Source organism: Cetorhinus maximus, chromosome X (assembly GCF_964194155.1).
Source record: "Cetorhinus maximus chromosome X, sCetMax3.hap1.1, whole genome shotgun sequence".
Classification (NCBI taxonomy): domain Eukaryota; kingdom Metazoa; phylum Chordata; class Chondrichthyes; order Lamniformes; family Cetorhinidae; genus Cetorhinus; species Cetorhinus maximus.
The window spans coordinates 4,920,383-4,945,444 of NC_135917.1; the positions used below are offsets into that span (position 1 = coordinate 4,920,383).

General features: G+C 45.8%; 1 protein-coding gene across 2 annotated transcripts; it reads left to right on the forward strand.

Annotated features, from left to right (window-relative positions):
* Positions 1 to 6,941: 6,941 nt before the first annotated feature.
* On the forward strand, positions 6,942 to 23,629 carry tarbp2 (TAR (HIV) RNA binding protein 2). Of its 2 annotated transcripts, none has more exons than XM_078534682.1 (8): positions 6,942 to 7,076; positions 10,649 to 10,818; positions 13,096 to 13,198; positions 16,178 to 16,250; positions 16,804 to 16,921; positions 19,820 to 19,947; positions 21,744 to 21,936; positions 23,116 to 23,629. In XM_078534682.1, exons 1-8 carry the CDS (start codon positions 7,024 to 7,026, stop codon positions 23,271 to 23,273), a joined length of 996 nt encoding a protein of 331 aa, XP_078390808.1. In that variant the 5' UTR covers positions 6,942 to 7,023; the 3' UTR covers positions 23,274 to 23,629. The 2 variants fall into 2 exon arrangements, with proteins under 2 accessions (XP_078390808.1, XP_078390809.1); XM_078534683.1 differs by having other exon boundaries at positions 6,944 to 7,076; positions 23,119 to 23,531.
* Positions 23,630 to 25,062: the final 1,433 nt, after the last annotated feature.

The window sequence follows — 25,062 nt, forward strand, 5'->3', positions numbered from 1 at the left end:
AGCACAGCCATTCAGTCGTAGTAGCAGTGCTAGCTCTAATCCAATATTAATTCCACTGTCCTGTTTTTCCCCCATAGCTCTGCATCTTCCTATGCTTCAGATATTCACCCAGTTTTCCTTTCCAAGATGTAGTGGTCTCTCAGTCAGCTACTTCCAGTAGCAAAGAATTCCATAGTTTGAGAACACCACCTGAGCATTTTTTTAAATTAATGACCTCTTGCCTAACTTCCTCAACTGGAGAATATATTGTTTGTTCACTATCAAAATTCTAATTTTTAAAAAAAAAATCTATTCAATCTTCTCTTAGCCTTTGCTCAGGCATCTTGTGTGAAAAATATTTGCCCCAAATTTAACAGCCCTGCATATAGGGTGGTCAGCACAAATGAAGTGAGCCATTATTGTGATTTAATATAGTGTAGTCTCTGTTCTTACTAGTTATGTATGATGTAAAAATCAACTTAGCCTTGTGGAGATTCTTTCTTTTTAAAAAAAAATATTTGAAAGGCTCTTCTGGAGTTGCAGTATTCCCTTTGAATCTTTGACCACACGAGACTGACTTTTAAATAACTTGGAAAAAAGTGCATCTGATGTACTCTTTTATTTGATTCTTTCTCAAGTCAGTTAAAATAGATTCCCAATTACAAGCATTGGTACAAAGGATTTTACCACCTGTGTGTCATGTAGCTTGTATTTTTAAACTAGATCCTGTGTCTCCTCATAAGAAATAGGAGCAGGAGTAGACCATATGGCCTCATCGAGCCTGCTCTGCCATTCTATAAGGTCATAGCTGATCTACCTCAACTCCACTTTTGTGCCATCTCCCCATTAGACTGCATCCTTAGCAACACCACATTCTCCTTTCTTGATTATCTTTCTGTACGAGCATTACGAGGCTGCCCTGAAATTAGTTTTGAAAAAGAGTCAAATCCTGACAGGAGACTTGGACTGCTCCGTTCCAATTGTGCCAAAAATCCGACTTTCATTTCTGAACTTGAACTTATTTGGATCCAGAAGCTTTCCATGTCCAGAATGGACCTTGAAAGTTTACCATTTTCTCAGGAGTTGGTTAAATATTAATTTTGTACTAAAATGGAAATGAGAGGGAAGAAGATGCATCTAGATGTGGCTGTTCCCAGAAGTCCTGTCCATCACTTCATATCCTCTAATATATCAAATTTTAAATTACTTGACAGTAGTGATCTGACCAGGTGAAGCACGTCTGACACTGTCAGTCATGTGCTATGTTGAATAACCATCAGCATTTTCGGAACGCCCCTCATAAAAGTACTCTCCGATGTTTTTCTAAAAGCTTGTGGATGTTGTGCACAAAATGGAAACTGATTTGGAGAGGGGGGGGAGAATGCTGAAGCAGGTGAACTTTTAAAAGACTTGAAAGAAATGAATGAGGTCACAAGGGAAAGTTTATTGAGTCACCAGTTGTGAATCTACTTTTGAAAAGTGGGGGGGTGAAGAAGTATCATCTTTCAAATAAATGTGTTCCAACAAAGAATGGATATTGCACCTTTTTAAGAAGTCCACTTAGTTCCTCGGGTTAAGGAGAGGCTCAAATTTGAATGTATATAGCATTGTGTAGCTGAACCAGTTTGTTTCTGTTGACTGTTTTAATGCTGACACCACACTGCCCAGCGATATTAACTTTGTCAAAATGAAGGTAAAAATGAAGAATGTAGCGGCACCTTTTGTAACGTTGAAGGAACCAAATTCCTGAAGTCTTTGTCCTCCTTGAGAATGCAAGAAAATGATGAGATGGTTGCTCCGTTCTTTGTGACGTTAGGTGTTACAATGTTGTGTTAGGCTGTGGCAACTTTTTTTTAATGATGTGTTGCTCTGACTCAACTGGTCAAAATTTGTTTTAAGTTTTTTAAAAAAATATATTAATTTTGCCAAGTGGGCCTTAAAATTCATTATTGTGGAAGCTGTTAAAACTAAATTGTTTCTTTGTGAATTTCTACTTCTGAAGGTTGTTAGTGCTGCAGGATGGAACACTTTCTATTTTGAGTATCCAGCATCAAATACTCCCAAGGCAACAGAGTTAAATGTAGAGCAAAGCTCCCTCTGTTCTGCTCCAACATTGCGTCTCAGCTGAAACCTCAAAACATTCCCAATAGTACAAATGTGAAATGTTTCCATTTTCCACATCAGTCAATCAGACTGCCAACTAGTTGTTAAATTGAGGGCTGTTTTATACTATGGGGCCATTTAGGAGCTGGGTTGTGACTGACCAAGTTAACATAAGGCCTTTATAACTGAGAGACTTTCACCCATTAGTAAGCGACAGATTGGAACAAAAACGAAAATTTCTGGAAAAACTCAGCAGGTCTGACAGCATCTGTGGGGAACCCTGATCTCGGGTGAAAGGCCAATATCAAACTCACTCTGCACCTCTGAACAATAAATCTTTTAAAAATTCTTTCATGAGATGTAGGTGTTGCTGGCAAGGCCAGCATTTGTTGCCTGTCCCTATTTGCCCTTGAACTGAGAGGCTTGCTAGGCCATTTCAGAGGGCAGTTAAGAGTCAATCACACTGCTGTGGGTCTGGAGTCATGTGTAGGCCAGACTGGGTAAGGATGGCAGATTTCCTTCTCTGAAGGACAGTAGTGAACCAGATGGGTAAAATAGCTTGGACAGGTGATATATAAATTGCATTTGTATATCACCTTTCCCGAGGTCTAGACATCTCAAAACTTTTTAAAGCTGATGAAGCGGTTTTGAAGTGTAGTCACTGTTGTAATGTAGGACTTACAAGTGGGGTGCAGCAAAGCAACTTAGAAATTGACACAAAACACTAATTCTGGGAGCATTTGGTTGATACTGACTTGGAATTGTTGAAGCCAACATTTATTCTGTTTCACCACAGACTAAAACAAAATTGTACACAGCATCCATTTGAACATACCTCAGCTTTCCCTAAGGTATTCTTTGTGAATTTTATATGTGCTTGCCCATTTACTTTTGTATAAGCATTGTAAATTTAATAAATAAAGTTGATGTTTTGGACCAATATTCTTCATAGTTTGCGGCCTTTTTTAATCCTCCTGGTGTTCTTTCTGGTTGCCAGATCAAAATATCCAAATTTTAGTTCAGCTGGGAGTCACTGGCTATGGATGTCAACTATTCCAATGCACTCCTGGCTGGTCTCCCACACTCTACCCTGTGTCAGCTTGGGTTATCTGCTGCCCCATGTCATGGTGGTGGTGGTGGTGGCGGCGGCGGCGGCAGCAGTGGTGGGGGGGAGAGGGAGGAGGAAACAGGTTGGAGTGTGTGTCCCTGTGTTTTGGAGGGGGAGGAGGGGAGGAAACAGGGTAGGAGTGTGTGTCCCTGTGTTTTGCAGGGAGGGAGGGGAGGAAACCGGGTAGGAGTGTGTGTCCCTGTGTTTTGCAGGGGTGAGGGGAGGAAACCGGGTAGGAGTGTGTCCCCCTGTGTTTTGGAGGGAGGGAGGGAGGGGGAGGGGAGGAAACAGGGTAGGAGTGTGTCCCCCTGTGTTTTGGAGGGGGGGAGGGGAGGAAACCGGGTAGGAGTGTGTCCCTGTGTTTTGGAGGGGGGGAGGGGAGGAAGCAGGGTAGGAGTGTGTCCCTGTGTTTTGGAGGGAGGGGGAGGGGAGGAAACAGGGTAGAAGTGTGTCCCTGTGTTTTAGAGTGAGGGAGGGGGAGGGGAGGAAACAGGGTAGGAGTGTGTGTCCCTGTGTTTTGGAGGGAGGGAGGGAGGGGAGGAAACAGGGTAGGAGTGTGTGTCCCTGTGTTTTGGATGGAGGGAGGGAGGGAGGGGAGGGGAAGGGAGGAAACAGGGTAGGAGTGTGTGTCCCTGTGTTTTGGAGGGAGGGAGGGGGGGAGAGGAGGAAACAGGGTAGGAGTGTGTGTCCCTGTGTTTTGGAGGGAGGGGGAGGGGAGGAAACCGGGTAGGAGTGTGTCCCCCTGTGTTTTGGAGGGAGGGAGGGGGAGGGAAGGAAACAGGGTAGGAGTGTGTCCCTGTGTTTTGGAGGGAGGGGGAGGGGAGGAAACAGGGTAGGAGTGTGTCCCTGTGTTTTAGAGTGAGGGAGGGGGAGGGGAGGAAACAGGGTAGGAGTGTGTCCCTGTGTTTTGGAGGGAGGGGGAGGGGAGGAATCAGGGTAGGCGTGTGTCCCTGTGTTTTGGAAGGGGGGAGGGGAGGAAACAGGGTAGGAGTGTGTGTCCCTGTGTTTTGGAGAGAGGGAGGGAGGGGAGGAAACAGGGTAGGAGTGTGTGTCCCTGTGTTTTGGAGGGAGGGAGGGGGAGGGGAGGAAACAGGGTAGGAGTGTGTGTCCCTGTGTTTTGGAGGGAGGGAGGGAGGGGGAGGGGATGAAACAGGGTAGGAGTGTGTGTCCCTGTGTTTTGGAGGGGAGGAAACAGGGTAGGAGTGTGTGTCCCTGTGTTTTGGAGGGAGGGAGGGAGGGGGAGGAGAGGAAACAGGGTAGGAGTGTGTGTCCCTGTGTTTTGGAGGGAGGGAGGGAGGGAGGGGAGGAAACAGGGTAGGAGTGTGTGTCTGTGTTTTGGAGGGGGGGAGGGAAGGAAACAGGGTAGGAGTGTGTGTCCCTGTGTTTTGGAGGGGGGGAGGGGAGGAAACAGGGTAGGAGTGTGTGTCCCTGTGTTTTGGAGGGAGGGAGGGAGGGAGGGGAGGAAACAGGTAGGAGTGTGTGTCCCTGTGCTTTGGAGGGAGGGGTGGAGAGGGGAGGAAACAGGGTAGGAGTGTGTGTCCCTGTGTTTTGGAGGGAGGGAGGGGAGGAAACAGGGTAGGAGTGTGTGTCCCTGTGTTTTGGAGGGAGGGAGGGAGGGAGGGGAGGAAACAGGGTAGGAGTGTGTGTCCCTGTGTTTTGGAGGGAGGGAGGGAGGGGAGGAAACAGGGTAGGAGTTTGTGTCCCTGTGTTTTGGAGGGAGGGGGAGGGGAGGAAACAGGGTAGGAGTGTGTGTCCCTGTGTTTTGGAGGGAGGGAGGGAGGGAGGGAGGGGAGGAAACAGGGTAGGAGTGTGTGTCCCTGTGTTTTGGAGGGAGGGAGGGAGGGGAGGAAACAGGGTAGGAGTGTGTGTCCCTGTGTTTGGGAGGGAGGGAGGGAGGGGAGGAAACAGGGTAGGAGTGTGTGTCCCTGTGTTTTGGAGGGAGGGAGGGAGGGAGGGGGAGGGGAGGAAACAGGGTAGGAGTGTGTGTCCCTGTGTTTTGGAGGGAGGGGGAGGGAGAGAGGGGGAGGGGAGGAAACAGGGTAGGAGTGTGTGTCCCTGTGTTTTGGAGGGATGGAGGGAGGGAGGGAGGGGAGGAAACGGGGTAGGAGTGTGTGTCCCTGTGTTTTGGAGGGAGGGAGCGGGAGGGGAGGAAACAGGGTAGGAGTGTGTGTCCCTGTGTTTTGGAGGGGGGGAGGAAACCGGGTAGGAGTGTGTCCCCCTGTGTTTTGGAGGGAGGGAGGGAGGGGGAGGGAAGGAAACAGGGTAGGAGTGTGTCCCTGTGTTTTGGAGGGGGGGAGGGGAGGAAGCAGGGTAGGAGTGTGTCCCTGTGTTTTGGAGGGAGGGGGAGGGGAGGAAACAGGGTAGGAGTGTGTGTCCCTGTGTTTTGGAGGGAGGGGGAGGGGAGGAAACAGGGTAGGAGTGTGTGTCCCTGTGTTTTGGAGGGAGGGGAGGAAACTGGGTAGGAGTGTGTGTCCCTGTGTTTTGGAGGGAGGGGGAGGGGAGGAAACTGGGTAGGAGTGTGTGTCCCTGTGTTTTGGAGGGAGGGGAGGAAACTGGGTAGGAGTGTGTGTCCCTGTGTTTTGGAGGGAGGGAGGGAGGGGAGGAAACTGGGTAGGAGTGTGTGTCCCTGTGTTTTGGAGGGAGGGAGGGAGGGAGGGGGAGGGGAGGAAACTGGGTAGGAGTGTGTGTCCCTGTGTTTTGGAGGGAGGGAGGGAGGGAGGGAGGGGAGGAAACTGGGTAGGAGTGTGTGTCCCTGTGTTTTGGAGGGGGGGAGGGGAGGAAACTGGGTAGGAGTGTGTGTCCCTGTGTTTTGTAGGGAGGGGGAGGGGAGGAAACTGGGTAGGAGTGTGTGTCCCTGTGTTTTGGAGGGAGGGAGGGGAGGAAACTGGGTAGGAGTGTGTGTCCCTGTGTTTTGGAGGGAGGGAGGGAGGGGAGGAAACAGGGTAGGAGTGTGTGTCCCTGTGTTTTGGAGGGAGGGAGGGAGGGGAGGAAACAGGGTAGGAGTGTGTCCCTGTGTTTTGGAGGGAGGGAGGGAGGGAGGGGAGGAAACAGGGTAGGAGTGTGTGTCCCTGTGTTTTGGAGGGAGGGAGGGAGGGGAGGAAACAGGGTAGGAGTGTGTGTCCCTGTGTTTTGGAGGGAGGGAGGGAGGGAGGGGAGGAAACAGGGTAGGAGTGTGTGTCCCTGTGTTTTGGAGGGGGGGAGGGAGGGGAGGAAACAGGGTAGGAGTGTGTGTCCCTGTGTTTTGGAGGGAGGGAGGGAGGGAGGGGAGGAAACAGGGTAGGAGTGTGTGTCCCTGTGTTTTGGAGGGAGGGAGGGGAGGAAACAGGGTAGGAGTGTGTGTCCCTGTGTTTTGGAGGGGGGGAGGGGAGGAAACAGGGTAGGAGTGTGTGTCCCTGTGTTTTGGAGGGGGGGAGGGGAGGAAACAGGGTAGGAGTGTGTGTCCCTGTGTTTTGGAGGGGGGGAGGGGAGGAAACAGGGTAGGAGTGTGTGTCCCTGTGTTTTGGAGGGGAGGTTAACTTTTTTTAACTGATACCAATTTATTCTATCTGCTGAATTCCGCCAAGTCTTAATCTGAAATGAGCCCCCTTCCCTTTAGTTGAAAAGTCAGACCTGACCTGATGTCTCTTGTATTCTCGATGGTTTGGGACGCAGCCTCCCCGCCACCATTTTGACCGGTTGCACCTTTCCCGCGCTTTGGGCAGTTTCACCTCTGACCCGGAAATGGTGGCGGCTGCGCCTGCGCAGTGGGGTTCAGCGCTGATGCTTATGCAGGGACCGAGCAGGAGGAGCTGCCGCCGCCGTCTGAGCCACCATCACCGGCACTGTCATCTGGGATGACGGAGGATCGGGCCGCTGCTGCAGCCAAGAAGAATTCCAGCTGTCCCAGGTATGGACTGAGCCGGAGGACATCCGACTTTTTGTATTAAAAGTTCTTTGTTTCTCGCCTTTCATTCAGCTGCAGCCAACCTGGCTCCCTCGATATATCCAGAGTTGCATTTATATATCGCCTTTCCCGTTCTTAGGGCATCCCATTGCGTTTTACAGGCAATGAAACACCTTTTTTGAAGTGTAGCCACTGTTGTGAAGTAGGCAACAGCAGCCACTTTGTGCATAGCAAGATCCCACAAGTTTGGGACAGTGATCACCGGGTATCTGAAATGAGAAGAAACCGAATGTTTTCTAGGATGCTGGGTGTAACTTGCCCTGCCCCTTTTTTGAAATGGTGCCATGGGACTTTTCAGGTCCACCCGCGAAGGCAGATTTGCTTTAATGGTGTATCTAGGCGCCTCCGACAATGCAGCACTCCCTCCTTGGGAAAGTAGCATTGAAGCCCAAGATCAGCCGTGGTCATATTGAATGGCGGTGCTGGCTCAACCGGCCATATCGTCTTCTCCTGCCCATATTTCTTAAGTTCTCTGGAGTTTTGTGCCACTCTAGTGGGCATTGAATCCAGAACATTCTGACTCGGAGGCGAGTGCGCTGCCGACTGAGCTGCGGCTGACACACAAAGGAGCATTGTTGACTCCTATGGGAATTTATTTAGCTGAAGCATCAACAGTTTACACAGGAAAAGTTGCTAGGGATCCGTGCATGCAATCCTCCCTATTTTAGGAGGAGGTGGGTGAGAAGGCCAAATAAGCAGGATAAAATCAAGCTGCTACCAAAATATCAGGTCTCCTGATATTAGGTGAGATGCTGGGAACTTTCTCACTTGATTCCAAATAATCCAGCAAGCAAATGCGCATTGTTTAGGGTGGCCCTGGCTTGGACAAGTACGGGTAAACCTTAGTAGTGTTTGCTTCTGGTGAGCAGTTGTAGCTGGTTAACTCCCAACAGTACCCTGGAGCAAACCTCAGGAGGGGTTGTTAAGCTGTTTCTGTGCCTAAATCCTCTAGTTTTTAAGAAAGTGGTTTGCCGAGCAGATTAGACAAAGATTGGCTTGGAAATGCCTGTATATGGTTTAATAGCCCATTAATCAAAAAAAAAACATGTTTTCAAGAGCTGGATACTGTTGGACTGCTTCTGGTTCGAATACACCTGGTCCTAATTTAATTGGGTGCTGGCCCCACAAGCTGCCCAGGACATTGAGGTCTTCAGGTCATTTGAGCTCATTGTCAAAGATACAACTGTTAACAAATATTTATTGGCAGTTTTGCCAACTCTGTTTAAGCTAGGCCTGTATTCCCTGGAGTTTAGAGGAATGAGAGGTGATCTGATTGAAATGTATAAAATTCTTAACGGGGCTTGACAGGATGGAGGTTGTTTCCCCTGGCTGGGGAATCTCAAACACAGAGTCTCAGTTTCAGAATGAGGGGTCGGCCATTTTGGACTGACATGAGAAATTCCTTCACAGAGTGTTGCGAATCTTTGGAATTTGCTAACAGAGATCTGTGGATGGTCAGTTGTTGAGCGCATTCAAGATTGGGAGTGATAGGTTTTTGGGTACAAAGGGAATTGAGGGATATGGCAATAGTGTGGGAAGCTGCAGCTGAGGGAGAGAATCAGCCATGATTTTATTGAACAATAGAGCAGGCTCGAGGCGCTGAATGGCCTCCGCCAGCTCCTATTTTGAATGTTAAGTGAATCTGGCGGAAAAGAGTCAACCTAGCAATTTCTGACCTGCATGGCACAGTGGCTCAGTACCACAGTTAAGTGTATGCTTATCAACGGAACCATCAGAGGAGAGGTAAATTGCTTTCTCTAAGTAGGCACATCAACACTTTTGATCAAGATTTTTTAGCTTGCAAACTAGAAGCTCCCAGCAACCCACCCTCTTGTAAGCTCCGACATAAGTCACATTCGACCTGAAACGTTGTTCGTTTATTTGATGGGCAGAACATCCTTTTGGCTTGACGGCAGCACCCTGTTAGTGGATGTGAGCCGTTGCACACTGTTACGATGCAGGAGCAACATAAGTGGTATTCTCCACTAACAGGATGTTGCCATCAAGCCAGAAGGTTGCTCTGCCCATCACACAAATGAGCAATGTGGTATATGAATTTTAGTGCCGGTGTGATGTCAGGTATGTAGGCCGTATGTCCCACTGATTGGCGGATTGTATCAAACAGCACAACAGGCAAAGTACTGACCGTACCCAACAACCTGTGTTTACAAAACTCAAAACATAGTGTCCAACATTAGATGTGATAACGTGATTGGACAACACCTGCTAAACAATCCTCATTGTGCCAGGAATCACACTGAAAATCAACTTAAGTCAGGCTCACTTACACGTGCTAGAAGCCACATATATTTCACACACACGGGCCCTGTCCTTTGCAGACAAAAGGAGCATGCCCACTCATTGCACCTTTTTCACCCAAACAAATGCTTAGAGAACAGTCATTCCCTGGTTCATTCCCTAGGGCAATGCCTTGACCAATCAGAGTCAACCTGCCTGATTTGAATTTGAACAAAGCTGGGCAGGTAACTACAAAAAGCTAAAAGCTACTGCGGATGCTGGAAATCCAAAACAAAAACAGAATTACCTGGAAAAACTCAGCAGGTCTGGCAGCATCGGCGGAGAAGAAATCAGTTAACGTTTCGAGCCTTCATGGCCCTTCGGCAGAACTGAAGCAAGGGCCATGAAGGCTCGAAACGTTAACTGATTTCTTCTCCGCCGATGCTGCCAGACCTGCTGAGTTTTTCCAGGTAATTCTGTTTTTGTTCTGGGCAGGTAACTGTTCCATGCTGCATTCCCCATGGCAACCCCTCCACCAATCAGAGTCCACTTGCAACCAATCAGCACTCTCTTATGCAGTATAAATTGTTGTTCCCCTGTTACGGTTGGAAAATTCTTGTGAGCTATCCTGATGAGTGTAAGACGAAAAGCTTTGATAGCATGTCTCTTTTTTTCAGCAGTGCTCAAGTTCTATACTACCAAACAACTATTTAAAAGAAATCTAGAGGGTGTATTTGGTTGATTTGTACAAAGTGAGCAATTAGGATGTTCACTGTGTTACCAAATCATTTTTCAGCTGTGTAATATTCCAGTTTAAGTGCTACCTAGAATGCAGTGTATACCAGGTGAAGAGGAGAGTAACGCAATGAGTCATGTGGAACAAATTAGACAGTGGGGATTTTCAGTCTTTAAGTGTGAGCCCAACAAGGGACCTTAGAGAAATATATAATGCCTAATGGTATGGCAGAATACTTTCAGACTGAAGGGGTCAACTGAGCAAGAAGGCACAAAGTTCAAGGTGGCAATGGTCAAATGTTGGACAGACATCAGGAAGTATTTCTATCCGCTGATAAGAGCTGGACTGGAGTGGTTACAGCTAGGAAGCTGGGCTCATTGAAGAAGTTTTGGATGGAGATGGCCCTTTCCTAGGTTTCAGTGCAGGAATAACATCAAACTGCAAATCGCTGGTACATTTCGTAAATGATGTCCTGTTAGTCAAACTTAGAAGAACTTCTTTCCAAATCCTGTAATAGTTACTTTTGTTCTTTTTAACACAGTATTGAGCAAATGCTGGCCTCAAACCCTGGGAAGACGCCTATTAGTTTACTGCAGGAGTATGGAACAAGGATTGGAAAAACACCGGTGTATGACTTGCTGAAAGCTGAGGGCCAAGCCCATCAACCTAATTTCACTTTCCGAGTGACGGTCGGAGATATTAACTGCACAGGTTTGTGTCTCACGTTCTTCAGTTTAACAGTTTCATTGTTATTTGGGGGAGGGTGTGAAACATGCTTCACTCGCAGAATCAAGTTTAAGACTTAAGGAAACCCCATGTCTTTGCTGCTTTCTATGTTTCGTGCTGTTTTTGTCCGATTTCATTCTAATGAGGCCCCGGCGTCAGATGAAGATGTGTTTTCTGTTCCTGTGGAGCAGCACCATGATCAGCACTGATGGGGCTAGCGAGACATCACTGATTGTGGTGTCAGGTTACTCCGCATTTGTGGGGAATTTTCTATGGATGTTTCTGGGATTTTTAAAAAAAAAACTTGGCAGGTGATCGCAGTCTGCAATTTTCTTTTTTTTTTGTAGAAATTTAAAATGAAAGTGGCTTCGCACGTGTCCTTTTTATAATGAGGGCACTGTCTTGTGGTTAATTGGGTCACATTCTGTTTTCATTCCATTGTATCTTTAGCAGTGTTTTGGGAATCGCACTCCATGTTTCTGTTTTGTGATGACAATTTAAAAGCCTTAACCATATTCCTCTTAACAGTCTCTCCCTATTGTCCCTGTTTTCTTTTGCAGTGCACAATGATACAGCACGGTGCTGCTTACGGCCGTAACAGCATCTGTGTAATAAAATGATGCTGCTGGCTTTAACAAAAGACATTTCAAGACCTTCCCTTTTGTTCCACTTGACCCTCCTCCATTTCACAACAGCAGAAAACCCATCACATTTCGACTTCTCTTCAGTTCTGAAGAAGAGTCACATTGGACTCGAAACGTTAACTCTGTTTCTCTCTCCACAGATGCTGCCAGACCTGCTGAGTATTTCCAGCCCTCTGTTATTTCAGATCTCTAGCATCCGCAGTATTTTGCTTTTATTTCAAGTTGCTGAGTAATTTAGAGAATTACTTTGCATTTGAAGCTGGTCGAGGAGGCAGCTTGAGGCAAGTCTCCAACCTTCATGGACCTGCAGCAGTGTTCGCTATGTTTGTGCCTGCTTTATACTAGCGAGTACAAACGAGGATGTTTTAAGGGCATTGTTGTACTGACATCAACATTGAGGGCTGGGAGGAATAGCAGTGTTGATCAGTATAAGTGGCAGTCCAAACCACGCCCATGTGATGCGCAGTGCATGTGGGTCATCTTCTAGACAGAAAATCTGAAATGAAAGGGCTCTAGTAGGATGCTTTTAGATGGGCGGAAACCAGAATCTTCACATGGAGTGTACAGCACAGAAACCGGCCATTTGACACGAATGGTCCATGTTGGTGCTTATGCTGCACTACAGCCTCCTCCTATCCCTCTTCATCTCTTATCAATGTAACCTTCTACTCCCTTCTCCCTCATATACTTGTCTGGCTTCCCTTTCAATACATCTCTGCTATTTGCCTCAACTGCTCCATGTGGCAGAGAGTTCCACGTTCTTACTGCTGTCTGGGTAAAGGCGTTCCTCCTGAATTCCCTTTTGAATTTACTCGGAGGAGAACTTTTAATTTTTCTTCATGTATCGACCCTATTGACGAGAAATATTCCAGCCTTTCTAAACCCTGGAGTGACGTTCCCTTTTAAAACGAGGTGACAGCATATTGGATCAATTATTCATTGAAGGTAGACCCAGTAGGCCAGATGTGTTATGACACCCCTACTGGTTTTCGCGAGCGCAAACCACTTGAAAACTGCAAGCAAAAGAAAATGCACCTGGCGTAGATTACTTTACAGTGGAGTGACTGCTTTTGTTTATAGTAGGTAAACGCAATGGCCATTTTGTGCACAGCAAGACCCCACAAACAATGTTGCAATTAATGGCCAGTTACTCTGTATTTTTTTTTACTGGTGTTGAGTTGAGGGAGATGTTTTGACCAGGCCACTAGGTGAGCTGCCTTGCTCTTTCAGTGATGCCCTGGGGTCTTTCCCACCCAAAAAGGTAGTTTGGTTCTTTAATGCAGTGCTGATCTTGAGTAAAGAGCACACTCCTGTCCTGGAGTGGGTCTTGGACCCACGATCTTCTGGTCCAGGTGAGCGTGTTTGCTAGCTTATAAGCCAAGGAGTCAAACTGACACAATTGAAGAAGTTCCACATGTAAAGGTACTGAGGCACATGTTTGACATAAACCGATCTGATCTGAGCGTGACTATTCAAATCTGGCTGAGGATCGGTTCAGCTCATGTTTCGGAGCTGAAGTAAATTCTGTGGCCGTGTTAAAATGGTTATTTTATGGTTGGCAGCTGCTTTGTGGCTTCTATTTAAATTTGTGTTTTAATTGATGTTTTTCCCCCCTCAGGTCAGGGGCCTAGCAAAAAGGCAGCAAAGCACAAGGCAGCGGAGGCTGCCCTGAAATTACTAAAGGGAGGAAACATGTTGGAGCCCATGTTGGATGGAGTCAAGTACGTGAATAGCTAACTGCACCTAGAAAGACCTTTCAATTCCATCTTCTAATGGTGAAATTCAACCCTTTGATCTGCCCTTCTTCCCCCTCCATCTTTTCCAAAAGGCAGTGACATATGCAGGGAAACGAAACGACAGGTGCTGTCACCTTTTTGGTACCTCACTCTAATGGTCATTCTTTGAGGCTGAGCCCTGTCGGCAAGAGTTCTTATGCTGTTGAACCATGTGGGTCATTGCAACTGTTCCCAATGATGCTGTTTCTCTTTCCCCCTACCACCACCCCCCGCCTGCACTTTCACCAGGGGGCACTGGCTGGTGGTCGAGAGCAGGGACTTTGTTACAATATTTCCCCACTTCCCAATTGTACCCCGGCTGACAATGCAGTGCAAGTCAGATGTTGTGACGAGATGGCAAGCCAAGGTCCCATCTGTGTTCCAATTGGTTTAGGTGGGTGTGAAAAATTCCTTGGTGCTGTTGCTTGCTTTAAAAACAAAAGCAGGGCGTGAGCCTGATGTCCTGAGGCCAACGTTCCTCCATGAACCCTTCCTTCCAAAATTTGATTGACCGGTCACTCCTCTTGTTGCTGTTTATAGGACATCGCGGTGCGCAAAATGGCTGCTGCATTTGCCTACATAAGTCACTGCACTTCAATTCAAAGCAAGTCACTATATGTGAAGCATTTTGAAACATTTCTGAAAAATGTACTAATTGCGCTATATGAATGCAAGTTCCTTTTCTTCTGAGAGCTAACTCGAAGGCTGGGGATTGAATCTGGAGCTGTAAAGCTTAACTGCTCTATATGCAATGTATTAAGTGGTATGTGATATGTTGACGGACATTACAAATAATTCAGCTTTTACCAAACATTCCAGGTAGCTACATGCTTTAAAGTACAATGGTACTGGACCCAGCACACTGAACTTGTGTCAAAATCTGCTCCTCTATTTCTCCGCTACACCTTGTAAACTTGAACTGGCAACACAGGTGGCAAGTTGGCAATTCAGTGGGCTAGGAAGAGTGGGTTAAATTTGATAGGAAAAGTTCTACTATTTAGTGTTAAACATATTAACAGTTTCAGGTAGGAGACCTTCAGTCCATCTAATCCACCTATCCACAGTATTCCCTTGGTGCATTCCAAATAACACTGAATCCCTTATGCATCATTGTTTCTCAAAAAGAATCCATTTCTTGGAAATGATAAAGGGATTTGTCATTTAGTTTGAGATTTATTTTAAGGCAGTATGTTTATTTACACAAGCTCATAAAAGCTTGGTAGTAATAGCTAATGATGGATGTAAAAAGCGATGATTCACAATACACGATGAAGGCACTGATCTAGATATTCTGATAATGAATCAGAATTGTTCCAGTGCAGAAGGAGGCCAGTCGGCCCATCGTGTCTGCACTGGCTCTCTGAATGAGCAATTCGCTTAGTGCCATTCTTGCACCGTCTCCCCGTAACCCTGCATATTTGTCTTTGAATGGGCTGTTGTTGGCATTCCGATCTGAAAACCTGGGCTACGCTCTCCAATCAAAGCTTGAAGTTTGCCCTTTTTTTGAAAATGTATGTGGAGATTACAAAGATGACTAGGGAGTTTTCCCGGTGCTCATGGCCAACGTTCCTCTCTCAGCCAGCACCACCAAAAACCTTCCCCTCGTTGCTGTATGTGGGATCTTGCTGTGCGCAAAATGGCTGCTGCGTTTGCCTGCACAATGGCGGTCGCTAAATAATAAGTAATTCCTCGTGTGCAGCACTTAAGAAACGTCTCCAAGAGACATGATGAGGTGCTATGCAAAAACAAGGTTTTTTTTAATTAAAAGAACTCCCTGGCCATTTAACTCCAAGTTGTTCAATTAGACAGGGATTCAGTGCATTGGGCCTGGACCATACCATTGGAAGGATGTGGGCTCGTAGTTTGTTTCCACACAGGGCAGCACCAATCTAGATTGTGTGGAGGCTGGAAACTTGAGGTACTTGCTTCAGGCAGCAAAGGGGAGATCAGCTGGTGGGTTACCCTTGCTGAAGTGAGACCCAGTTAAATGTGCAGTGTACCGGGTAATGGATCTAACCCTGTGTCTGTTAAAGCACCTGCATCACACAGCAGAGGGACAAATTCATGCCTTTATTTAAAAAAATCATTCTCTGAGTATGGGCAACTCTGACAAGGCAGTATTTATTGACTATCCTTACGGTAACCCTAAGGGCATTAAGAGTCGACCACACAGTGTGGGACTTGTATCATCTATCAGTCCAAACCAGGTAAGGATGTTAGGTCCCTCCTTGAAGGACAGGGTTGAACCAATTGGATTTTTGCAACAAAACAGCATTTTGAGATCTTTTGTTTTCTGGTTCTGACCCTCAAGTTACTGGATTTATTGAGTTCAATTTCACAATCTGCCATGGTGGGAATTGAGCTCATAACCTCCTAATCCAGTACCTGAACCACTAAGCGTACCCTAATACCCATTTCAGCCAAGTTGCTGTGGAGACTAGATGTGGAAGGAACAACTGAACTGGAGGCCCTCCATGTGCTATCCTTGCACATGTTCTTGTGATCTCCGGCGTTTCAGGAGCTTTGGCAAGCCAATTTTTCTCTGTGGATTTTGTGAATCGTTACCTGGTTAACTGTCTTGTTCCATCTCTCTTTCTCTACGCCCTTTCCCCACCCACCCCCACTGTGGAGCCACTTGTGTGCGTGTCTGCATGGTTGAAAAGTGCATTGAAGGTTCACACAGTGGCCCACAGAGAGGAGCACTAGGCAATAAATAAAACCTGCAGAGATTACTGTAGCATCATTCTCCCCGAAATGCAATACTAATGTGCCTGTGAGGTAAAGGGTTATCGGACTGGAATTTCACAGAGGCCGAGGGGTAAGTCCTCTCCTCTGGCCTAAGGAAAAGAGCCTTCTCTGAATAGCTGAAAAATATTTTGAAATCATGACTTCTCATTGGTCCATTGTTCTCTTTTATTTCCCCAGGATCTCTGGCACTGAATCTAAAAGCTCTAGCTCTGCTCAGCTGGCGGAATGCAACCCTGTGGGGGCCTTGCAGGTATTGTATTCTTATTTATTTCCCAAGGCTCAGGATAGATGTGCACTATAGGTCCTTTACCTCACTTGGAATGTCCAGCACAGAAACAGGCCGTTCAGTCCATTCTGGTGTTTATGCTCCACACAAGCCTCCTCCCAGCCGACTTCATCTCATCCTATCACCATGTTCTTTTCTTCCTTTCTCCCTCATGTGTTTATCCAGATTATCCTTAAATGCATCTATACAATTCATCTCAACCACTCCCTGTGAGAGTGAGTTCCACATTCTCACCACTCTCTGGGTAAAGAAGTTTCTCCTGATTTCCCGATTGGATTTATTAGGGACTAGCTTGTTTTGCTCTTCCCACCAGTGGCAACAGCTTTTTTACATCTACCCTATTGGAAACCCCTTCATAATCTTAAAGACCTCTATTAGGTTTTGGGGAGCCGTGAATTCTGGGGTGGGTCCGAGTTATACTCTGAGGCGATTGTGCACTACTGCCTTTAGATAGATTGGTGAAGTGTCAGTGCACCTATCAATAACGTTCCACTTAGTGTGTGCTCTTTCTTTCCAGGAGCTGGTGGTTCAGAAAGGATGGAGACTCCCGGAATATACGGTCACTCAGGAATCTGGTCCTGCCCACAGGAAAGAGTTCACCATGACTTGCAGGGTTGAGAGATTCTTGGAGATAGGTACAGACACTCCACTCCATCCCAAAGTCCTTCAGTGTTGTCGTTATCTTGTGTGCTTGCCTCTGATACTGCTGTTGTTGCAATGAGGTGCCTCTGCTGCCTTCCTTCAATGTCCTGGTCCTGAGTCACATTATCCATAATGGGTGACTGCTAAGTCAAGCCAGTGTCCAATTGACTGTTTAGCTTGGTTGAGAAAAGCTGCACATAGGAACACAGGACTTAGGAGCAGGAGTAGGCCCTTCGAGCATATTCTGCCATTCACTAAGACCATGGCTGACCTGGTTGTGGTCTCAACTCCACTTTCCTGTCTGCCCCCCATTACCCTTGCCTATCAAAAAGCTGTCTAACTCAGCCTTGAATAAATTCAGTGATCCAGCCTCCACTGCTTTCTGTGGAAGAGAATTCCACAGACTAATGAGCCTTTGAGAGAAAAAGATTTCTCCTCATCTCTGTCTTAAAAAGGAGATCTCTCATTCTTAAACGGTGTCCCCTGGTTCTAGTCTCCCCCACGAGCGGAAACATCTTCCATGTATCCACCCTATCAAGGACACTCAATGGGCCAGCTTTGCAGTTTGTACTTTAGACATCCGGCACTTCCAAACTGAGAATTAGGTAGATGGGTGTGTAAATGAGTTTCTTTTTAAATCCCTCTTCCTCCCCACCCCTCAATAATTTTCCACAACAGAAATCCTTAAGCTTCTTGTCACTCACAAAGAGCAACTGAAAAGAAGAATTTTAAAATTTAATTTTGTGCGAATATTGCTGAGTTTCACAAGCGCCCCTTATTCCCCTGGGTTATGGAAAGGCATTTATAATCGTTAACTGTATCAAGAGTTCAGTCACCTAAGTGAGATTTAAGTTCAGCAGCTGTTTTTTTTTAAATGTCTTTGTGTCGCGATCTTTAGAATAGTGATGGAGGATTGACCATCAGTAAACAAGAAAGTGAATACTGCAACTTTGGAAATATTCTGCATGTTCTCTTCCCCAGTACTCAATGTTCACGTTTTACAGGAAAGTTTTTTTTTGATGCAGTGTAGCAGTTTGTGTGCATTTTGGGCAGCGTGATTTTGCTGCAACATGGCACTTGAAGTGGGGATGCAGACCACTTGCTTATCATTGCTGATATAGCATGTTCTGACCTCTGTCTGTCATTGAGAGAACTGCTGAGTGGTCTTCACTCCCTTTCCCAAAGTGGGAGAGGGCAACTGTTATCCTTCCTCCGGATTAAGTTTTTGTGGGAGTTGTGTAAGAAAATAGAGGCTTAGAAGGGAACTTTGCGGACTAGGCTCAAAAGGGTTCGAACAGTTGGTTAGGTCAAGCAAATTTGACTACAGTTGGGATATTGCTTTTCATAAGGCAACAATTTGAATTGATCACAAACTCTGGGGTTTTGAGCCAGTCAGCTAAATAGTTGTCTGAATGTAAACTGCCCAATGGAATTTACTATCGATACAGCTCTCTTAACTTCGGATCAGGATGTTAAGTCACTGAACATCCATCAGGCAAAGGAAGAAGCTGGAACCAGTCTATCTTTGATATAGGTTTATTTACAAAACTCAGTATAACATAAGTCCACTACTTTTCCCTTCCAGCCCCCAGTGGTGGAAACTGGTTCTTATCTATGTGCCCTAACCTTTCCTCAATTTGTATCAGCTGCTCTTAGTCACAACTAGAGCATGCACTCAATTGTCAAAGCATTCGCACCATTAACACAGGAGGCTACCGGCAGTCATGGCTTCAGCTCCAAACCCCTGGGAGTTTGGCTGCCAGAGTTTGATTCCCTTAGAACATATATGAACTTCTTTTAAAAAATGGGGTCTTATCCACTTTGCTGGAAGCCTGAGAATGGGAGGCTGTATCAGATGGAGTGTCTCAGTTATTTGCCATTATCTACCGGAGGGGTCCCCATTGGATTGTGAAAGTCAACTGTACAGAAGTAGAATGCCACACCGCCTGGTTCTTCTGTACCTCACGGCAGCTGGTAGAAGTATGGGGAGGTTCCTGCCTTTTCAGTCCTCAGAAATAAAGATTTGAAAGGATGATCAACATCGTAATGGTTTGAAAGCAGCAAAAGCATCAGTACTTGAAGGGTTTAGTGTGATTTTTCCATTGTGGAAATTAATGTAAGTCACAAAAATGGGACTGAATGGTTTCTCGTCACTCAAGGAAACTAATTGGAATTCGTTGAAGGCTGCTTGGTTGCCTCCATTCCTGGCTGTTAATTAACCTTGAACTGGCTGAAAAACCAGAAATCCATTTGAAAACACAGTACACAATCCATATCCTGCAGCTTAAGAGTTAATGGTCGTCTGCCAAAAATGTGAGTCTTTTTAATCCATTTTGTTTGAGATTTGAAAATGGAAACTTGAGGTTTCAAAAAAAAATCAGCTTTATTTCCACCCTCTGATCTGTCTGTCATCTTGTCTTTATAATGCATGTCCAGGGTGGAGGGGGAGTGAATGGCAACAATGTCTTGAAACCATTTTAAACTACGTACAAGTATGTGTTGCACGTTGTGTATGCCAGTTTTGTGATCTTCTTGGATTGGGTTCAATAATCTTTTCTTCAGCGAAAATACAATGCTGCTACAGGCACATTTTAGAACATTGAGTGTTCTGCATTCTGGCTATACCATTCGGAGGAGGCTAGGTGTTTCTCTACAGGAGGGGGTAGTATTGGATCACGAGCTCTTCCTGCACCGCTCTGATTTAAGAAAACATTCTCGATATTTGAGGGAATTGTTTTTAATGTTTAATGAATAGCGCTTCCGCCCTCATTTTATTGGGGTGTCTTAAGAATAGGTACTGTGCAGATTTTGTGACTTTGAGAAGAAACCAGTGTTAAATTGGCTTGTGTGTGTCATCCGCCTCTTCATTTGTGGTGTCTTGACTCTCGTAGGGAGCGGGACGTCGAAAAAGCTGGCAAAACGGAATGCTGCAGCAAAGATGTTAGCAAGAATCCACGACGTCCCCGTAGATCAGAGGGACGGGAATGAAGTTGAGCCGGAAGATGACCAGTTTTCTATTGTAAGTCTGTGAAAGGATGAATTGCCGTTTTTGTTAAGGGTGCCAATTTGCATAATGAGATAGTGGTGTTATGGCTTCACTACCACCTTTATCTGAAAAGTTCAAACTGGAGTGACCAGAGCCAATAATGGAAATCATGTGAATTGTAGTTACAGATATTGAAGAAAGACTGCAACATTGATACCAGAGCAGTTCAGTCAAGCGGTGGGTGGGAGAAACCTTCACACCAGGTCCGCCTAAAATTTGAAAACCGCCCAACAGTTCTTAGGTTTGGAAGTGTGTTTTGTGCTATACAGCACTGGAGGGTGATGTTCTGATGGTTACAGGTTTGTCAATTTGAAGTTTCCTTCACTCATTCATTCTCGGAATATGGGTGTTGCTGGCAATGCCCATCTCCATTTGCCCTGATTTGATGTCACCGAGTAGCTTGCTAGGTCACTTCAGAGGGCAGTTAAATTCAACCACCCTGATGTGGAACTGGGGTTACATATAGGCCTAGAGTGGGTAAGGACAACAGGTTTCTCTCTCTAAAGGACATTCGTGAAGCAGTTGGGTTTTCACGGCACTCCCAGTAGCTTTGTGGTCACTTTCACTGACAGCAGCTATTCAAATTCTTAACTGCCTTGGTGAGATTTAAATTCTAGATTATTAGTCCAGGCCTCTAGATTACCATTACTGGATAACCACTACACTACCTCTTGATGATGAATTAAGAACATCACAAACCACAGCATTTTGGATACTTTTCTAGAATAACAAAGACATCTGCAACTCTTCACAACCTCTGCTGGTGTTACATGAGTTGAATGCCTACCAAGTTCCGAATCCATAATACACATTAAAGCTAGGTGAATAGAAGATTGAGGATTATTAGAGAATCCCTGGACAACAAGGACATCCTCTCCTTTCATTTAGGAGCACAACATCACCTTTTGATTGCAAAACTACACTGGTACATACAAGGTTATGAAGCGGCTTGACAGGGTAGATACTGAGAGATTGTTCCCCCCCTGGCTGGGGAATCTAGAACACGGTGGGGGGGGGCACAGTCTCAGGATAAGGGGGCCGATCATTTCGGACTGAGATGAGGAGAAATTTCTTCACTCAAAGGGTTGTGAATCTTTGGAATTCTCTACCCCAGAGGGTTGTGGATGCTCCATCATTGAATATATTTAAGGCTGAGATAGACAGGTTTTTGATCTCTCAGGAAATCGAAGGAGGGTGGGATAGTTGCGTTGAAGTAAAAGATCAGCCATGATCATATTGAATGGTGGAGCAGGCTCAAAGAGCTGAATGGCCTACTCCTCCTATTTCTAATGTTCCTAGGTAGGGATTGTGGCCAACTTCACTCCTTTTAGGGGCCAAGAGCAAGTTATTTGTAAAGGGTTCTTCCCAGTCACCTTATCAGTTGAGCTCTGCTTTTTTAAAAACTTTCTTTCCCCTGATTTTCTTGCCTGATTTTGTTGGAGAGCTCATGCTTTCTCTCTGTGCTCTGGGAACCATTCTATCTTCAGAAAGACTTGGGCTAGTCTGTAGTTGCTTGATGGATCATTTGAGCAGCCAACAACGACACTCAGATTTTGAGTCCGCTGTGTGAAGAACGGTAACCGTCCAATCCCACTGTGCGGAGCGTGGCAACTTCAACAGTGGAAGTAACCATGAGGTACTCGGCAGATTAATACACAACATTGCATTTGTAGAAAGAGCAAGGAGGAAGATGAAACAGCATTTTAAATAGAGGCTGGCATTTGGAAAGAAAATGTTTCTTCTATTTTTCCCTTTCTCTTTCTCTCCAGATGGTTGGTAGCAAACTAGATGGCCCAAAAGGCAAGAGCACAGGTTGCACATGGGACTCGCTGCGGAATTCTGCAGGAGAACGAATTCTGCACCTCAAGAACCACCCGCTCGGTGTTGTCAACTCTAACTTTTGCCAGATGCTGAGAGAGCTGGCAGAGGAGCAGCGGTTTGATGTCAGTTACTTAGACATTGGTAAGTCCCCTTGTGGCCGAATGTTACTGTGAATGGGAACCTCTTCTGCCCAGGGAGGATCGATTGCTTTCCGCGTTTCACAGTGCCAGGACCATCCTGTGGCACTGCAGAATGAAGGTGCACCCAGTGGATCTGCTTGAAATCGGTGCTTGGAATGCCAAGAGAGAAATGAGGAGTGAAACCTCTTCTGATTACCTGATGAAGCAGTTAAATCTAGGAGCTGTGAAGTGAAAGAAAGCATTTGCATTTATATCACACCATATGCCATCAGAACATTCCAAAGTGCTTCATGTACAATTAATTACGTTTTGCAATGTAGTCACCCTGACACATAGCCAAGTGCAGCAGCCAATTTGCACCTGCAGATGGTTGACCAGTTTATCTGGTTTAACCTGCTCCACTGGTGCTGTGGCATCTTCTTATATTCACCTGAGCAGGTAGGCAAATCCACAATTTTAATATCTTATCCAAAATATGGTGCCGATGCAGAGCAGTATAGGAGTGTACTGCACTGTAGTGTAGTGCAAGCCTAGATTATGTGTTCAAATCCTGGGAGGTGAAAGCACAATCTTCAATGCCACTTTGTCAATTGATATGGTTTACTGGTGTCCACTGTTGACACTGTGATTGTTTGTCTCTTTTTCTTCTCTACTACTCCATCTGATCCTTTGTAGATATGTATATGTATATACCTTTCAGTCCCACCCCTGATTATAGTTATGGTTATTATCCCTGCCTAGGTTTCACACTCTTTACCTAACAATCTGGTGAATGATGAAGCTAGTTAGTCCAGTTTAAGGGAGAGGGAGGTGGGGGGACACAGATTCTCTGCATCAAGTAAGTAGCTTGAAAGAAGAGACAGAAATACCTGGAAAAACTCAGCAGGTCTGGCAGCATCGGCGGAGAAGAGCACAGTTAATGTTTCGAGTCTTCATGACCCTTCAGCAGAACTGTTGAAGGGTCATGAGGACTCGAAACGTCAACTGTGCTCTTCTCCGCCGATGCTGCCAGACCTGCTGAGTTTTTCCAGGTATTTCTGCCTCTGTTTTTGTTTTGGATTTCCAGCATCCGCAGTTTTTTTGCTTTTATATTAGATTGAAAGAAGTTCTGGTTGACCCTGCTTCTCCAGATGTTTGCTAACTTCCTGTGTCTTTTTTGTGTGTTTTTTTTTTTCCCCAGAAGAGTTGAGTTTGAGTGGCTTGTACCAGTGTCTGGTGGAGCTATCGACGCAGCCCACTACCGTCTGCCACGGCTCTGCCTCAACGAGGGATGGCGCCCGTTCCAATGCAGCGCACAATGCACTGCAATATCTGAAAATCATGGCTGGAGGGAAATGAGTCCAATGGAGGACAGTTCACGCTCTTCAGTCTGACTAGCACTGTTTTAATTCCCTCCCAAACTGAAGTGTTTTTTTAGATCAACAACTTGAATTTCCCAAATCATGCACTTGATTGAAAGTGGAGGTTTCGAACAACTCAGAGTGCCTAGGGAGGTGTCTTTGTATATTTTTTAGGGGTGGGTGGGGGAGGGGGGTGCAAGGTGGGTCAGGGAAGGAATCTGAAGGTTTATGTTAAATAAATGATATTTTTAAAGTGTTGCTGTTCCACACTAGCCACCCGGATGTCTTTAATTTACTGGATGGCCAACATGACATTGCTATTGGCAAATAAATTCTTCCTCTTGAGTTTCAGTGAAACTAGTAGTTAGAGGCCTACTGTGGTTGTGAGTAGTGTGCCTGGCCCTACTTACTGTAGTTCTAGTGGAATTGCTGCAGTGCTGATGGCTATCTGCCATGGTATTCTGTTAAGCTAATTTTCTAGAAAACGTGGTGTTTTGATCTATATAACAAATTTGGGGCATTCACTTGATCCCCTTGTCAAGGTCAGTAAGCAGCCGAATGGCATATGGGGTGTTGTTATCCCAACGCGACACACTATTACTTGCTCCCGTGACGTGGTGTTGATTCCTGATCTTGGCTCAGCAGCAGGAAGGTGCTGAGCAGAGACTGGGGACTTCTGTCAAAAGAAAGGGCATGAGCTCAGTTCTCAGGAGAGCTTCTGGTCTGTTTCTGTCCACTTGGCCCAAAGTAGCATTTTGCAGCTTCCGGCTGTGAAGGCTGGTGGGAGGTATATATAACAAATGGGATTAGCACAGAAGTTAAAATGAAGTATTTTTTTTTTGTCAAGTATCATGAAACTTATTTGAAATAAGTTATTGATTGTTTGATCATTTTCAGATCAATGTGCTTTCCAGGCCCAGGACGCAAGTTACGATAATTACAATGCAGGCAATCGCAAGTGACCATATGTCACCCTGCGGCTCAGCAGTAAAAGTGTTCTGTACTGACACTACAGGCAGCTGTCTACTTAATTGAAATGTCTTTACCTCTTGTACCTACAACAGGACTTTATAAATAACATGTTTGATGAGCCCAAAATCTTTGAGGGAATCCATATCAGGTGCACGACCCTTTACAAGGGTCCAACATTATTAGACATTGCAGTCACCTGCAGTGAAATTCAGACCCTCTTAATGCATCAGGGGCTCCTCCAATTAAAATAAGAAGAATTGGCATTTATATAGCACCTCTCACAACTTTAGAACATCCCAAAGTGCTTTACACCCAGTGAAGTACTTTTGAAGTGTAGTCACTGTTGTCACAGATTCAGTGACCTCTAAGTCAAGAGACATTGTCCAGTTTGGCACTAAACCAGCTCGCCTCCAAGTTGCCCCTTGGCTAGTGCTGAGGTAACTGATCTCAGACGGGGCATTGTGGTGCTACAATTGGCAGGGGGTGGGGTGGGGCAAATGATCCTCTTTGCTGTCGAGTGACTTTTTATAGAAAATGTACATATGTGGACATCAGGCAAGGACAGGATCTGACCGACTGTCATGCCCATCACCCTGACACAGCTTACTGACACTGTCTAAGCAATGGTGAGGAGAGTGGACACTGCCCCAGCAAACATTGGTGTCTTTTGGAAAGTGGGGGTGGGTTAAAGAGAGAGAGGGAGATCTAGAAGGGAGACAGACTCCACGACAAGTTAGACTTTTCAGTCCAGAGCTCTAAGCTCATTCAGCCCGGTCTGATTAGAAGAAAGTTCTGTTTACTTGCTATAAGGGCAC